Raw genomic sequence first — 2,886 nt, forward strand, 5'->3', positions numbered from 1 at the left:
AACGAGATTCCTGGAGAAGACACAGGCGGCGAAGACGAGTACTCGACGCACTCCATTGCGCCTGACCCAATCGATGGGGGACGGCTTGAAGAGAATGGTTCGGGCATCGTGACGTTAGGTCGGTCGCGCGAATCGAGCCAGCTTGTAGAGGAGGGTTGGAGTCATCGAGGCTTCGCCGGTGCCCAACTTATTTATACCGCTTCCATGACAGCAAAACTCAGTGAGGCCAGCATAACGCGTATGTACGCGCGTTGTCGACGCGAAAACGAAAAAAAAATCCCAGGTCGCCATCTCCGTTACATTGGCTAAGTCTTGTACGAATGAAAGGGGCATCCGCCAGCAATGAGAATAATGACCTCGCGCACCATGTCCGACTACCCACGCGAAGACGCCTCTTGGCTCAATCACTGGTGCTCGACGGTTCTCCAGGTGCTATATACACCTGCGCTAGCAACCAATGAAATCGAAGGTCTTGTCACTCAAGTTCAGTCTGGTATGGTCCCTGGTCATCTGGTTTCAAAGTGCCCCTATTGGCTCATGTCGTCGTGCACAGACCACCGAGGCACACAACTGGAACTTTCCTTCCGCGCTGGCCCGTCTCGTTCCATCCTGGCGTCGCCTCTGAATGGGCTCTTGAGCTCGTTTGAGCTGGCCGGAGCTCGTCGTGTTGCCACGTGAGGTGTAGCGGTGAGGGCGTAGTTTTAATGCTGTAAGTGGTCGCAGCTGCGGGAGGATTATGAAGTCGCTAGTACATCCACCTAGGGGCTGGCTGGGTTTGGCCGCAAGTTCCTGTGACCAAAGCGGGGAATAACTATGTTGGGTCTGGACAGTTAGTCGACCAATACAGGTTGAAGATGCAACAGACATGTGAGACTTCAAGGTCGAAATGGTCTTCTGAGCGTGAGAACACTGACGCCGATAGAAAGCTCTTGAGGGAGATGTCTAAATGGAGCAGTTTTTGTTTGCATTACTTCCAATCTACAGAAAACCAGCATGTGTTTAGATGGATGTTCATGGGGGAGTAATTGCAAGACGGGCCTACCCTATACCAATGTGCTAGAAAGATACCAGGGTACTCACGTATTCTTCCACAGCTACGCAAGTCAAGTAACCCCTAAACAGCATTTCATGGCCACGAGGATTCGCTTTTCAACCTCGCCCACGCTTGACATAGTCCTCGTGGAAATTGGGAAATGGTCCCATTCAATAAATTACTTTTGATATTTTAGAAAGTAGTCGTTTGTGGGTTGCGGCCAAGCATGATTACTGCAGTTGCACGATACCTATTCTGACCTGTAAATCTCGGGGGTTTAGATGTACCGGTATACACTAACACATCTTAGCACCTACACGGACCCTGGGCCTTCAAGACGACAAATCACGCTCGGTCGCGTCAGGTACCGCCAGGGGCCGGTTGACGGGTTCAAGAAGTGACGCTAAAACGAGCCGCGTCACTCGTTCGACCGAATCGATCGATTTTCGATCGAACGCTTGGGCCCGTTCGATTCGATAGCGAATAAAATGTGCCGTGTTCGATTCGTATGTCGAATGAGAAACACCACATTCGATTCGCATCGAATCGAACGCCAAGAAATTCGATTCGATATTCGTAAGACTTGGCATCGAATGAATCTATCGATTCGATTCCCGTTCGTAAGATGTCCATCCCTGATTCCGATCACTGACTGGTGATGCATCGTGATCAGTAAGGAGTCGATTGGCCATTTCTTCAATAATACGTATTGTTGAATAGTGTCAAAAGGAAGCTCATGGAAGTAGCTTGAAAAGGCTATTGTCATCAAAGATGACAGTTGCCACCTATTGCCACAGGCTTAGCAAGCAGCTTCTAGTTGATTCCACATAGCACAGAAAAGACATATAGAGCTTGCTTTACACCTCAAGTAGCAGCAGCAACAACAATAATTCACCTGAATATCTGACACTTATCGACTCAAGACCTCTTCTAAATCAGACAGCTTCCGCGAATTTGGTATAATATCGCGTCGTGATCGAATGCCACGTCGGCGCCGTTGTAATGTACGGGGATTGACTTCATATATCTTTGCAGCGCGTTGGGCACTTAGTTTTGGGTCATTTTGAAGGGCCTGAAGCGCAAGAAGGATTTTACCCTCTTGATTAGCCTCTGGCATGTTTTTGGGTTGAAAAGTAGTTCATCTGATAGTGATGATGCAAGGTGAGGGATTTACGCGACACTCGCTTATCAAATAGTTACATTACTTTGAAGTTATCTCGGTTGGTGCGCGAAAAGGGGTGGCGCGCGTAAAGTGGATACACGACCCTAGTTGGTAAAATCTAACAATAGTGGCTCACTCGCTTATCATATACGTTATATGACTCTGCATGAACCATCTAAGTATGTCTAGCTCAATTACCACTTTGCCAAGCCGGTTCGATTCCGCAGTCGTCTTAACCTCGGGCTGCCCCTCGCTGCTGAGGCCTTGCTGCCATGTGTTCTGTAGATCGCTAATCTTATTCATTGAGAGTGGGGCTCTGTTGGGTGGCCAGGATGCATAGCGGGGAAGTGTAAACAGTTTAGCATAGACACAGGCCCTCTGAGATCCGTTCTCCCGGGCGTAATGAACACTGCTACTACTTGTCTTTTGTCTCGATTAATCTTCAACATTTCCTTACCCAAAGTTCACTACTTGTCATTGCATCAATCTCATGATTTTTATTTATTCTTTCTAAACCTGGTGCCTTTAACGTCTAACTAATCTTGAGCCCTGCAACGGTCAATAAGCGAATGTCTGAAAAGAATTATGCTGTAGCTTGACAGCGATTTGCCTAATTTCTACATACTACTCGCACTTTGCACTGTTTTGCACGCACGCCTCAAAGGAACACTAATATTTGGCAAGAATAATC

The 2,886-nt window shown here is 47.9% G+C and overlaps 1 protein-coding gene across 1 annotated transcript; it reads left to right on the top strand.

Annotated features, from left to right (window-relative positions):
• Nucleotides 1-366: 366 nt before the first annotated feature.
• Nucleotides 367-678, top strand: FPOAC1_013394 (uncharacterized protein; the record flags this gene model as incomplete). Its single annotated transcript, XM_044857735.1, has 1 exon — nucleotides 367-678. The coding sequence occupies one exon, from the start codon at nucleotides 367-369 to the stop codon at nucleotides 676-678; it is 312 nt and encodes a 103-aa protein (XP_044701117.1).
• Between the last annotated feature and the right edge of the window lie 2,208 nt (nucleotides 679-2,886).

This window comes from Fusarium poae, assembly GCF_019609905.1.
Source record: "Fusarium poae strain DAOMC 252244 chromosome Unknown contig_2, whole genome shotgun sequence".
Classification (NCBI taxonomy): Eukaryota; Fungi; Ascomycota; class Sordariomycetes; order Hypocreales; family Nectriaceae; genus Fusarium; species Fusarium poae.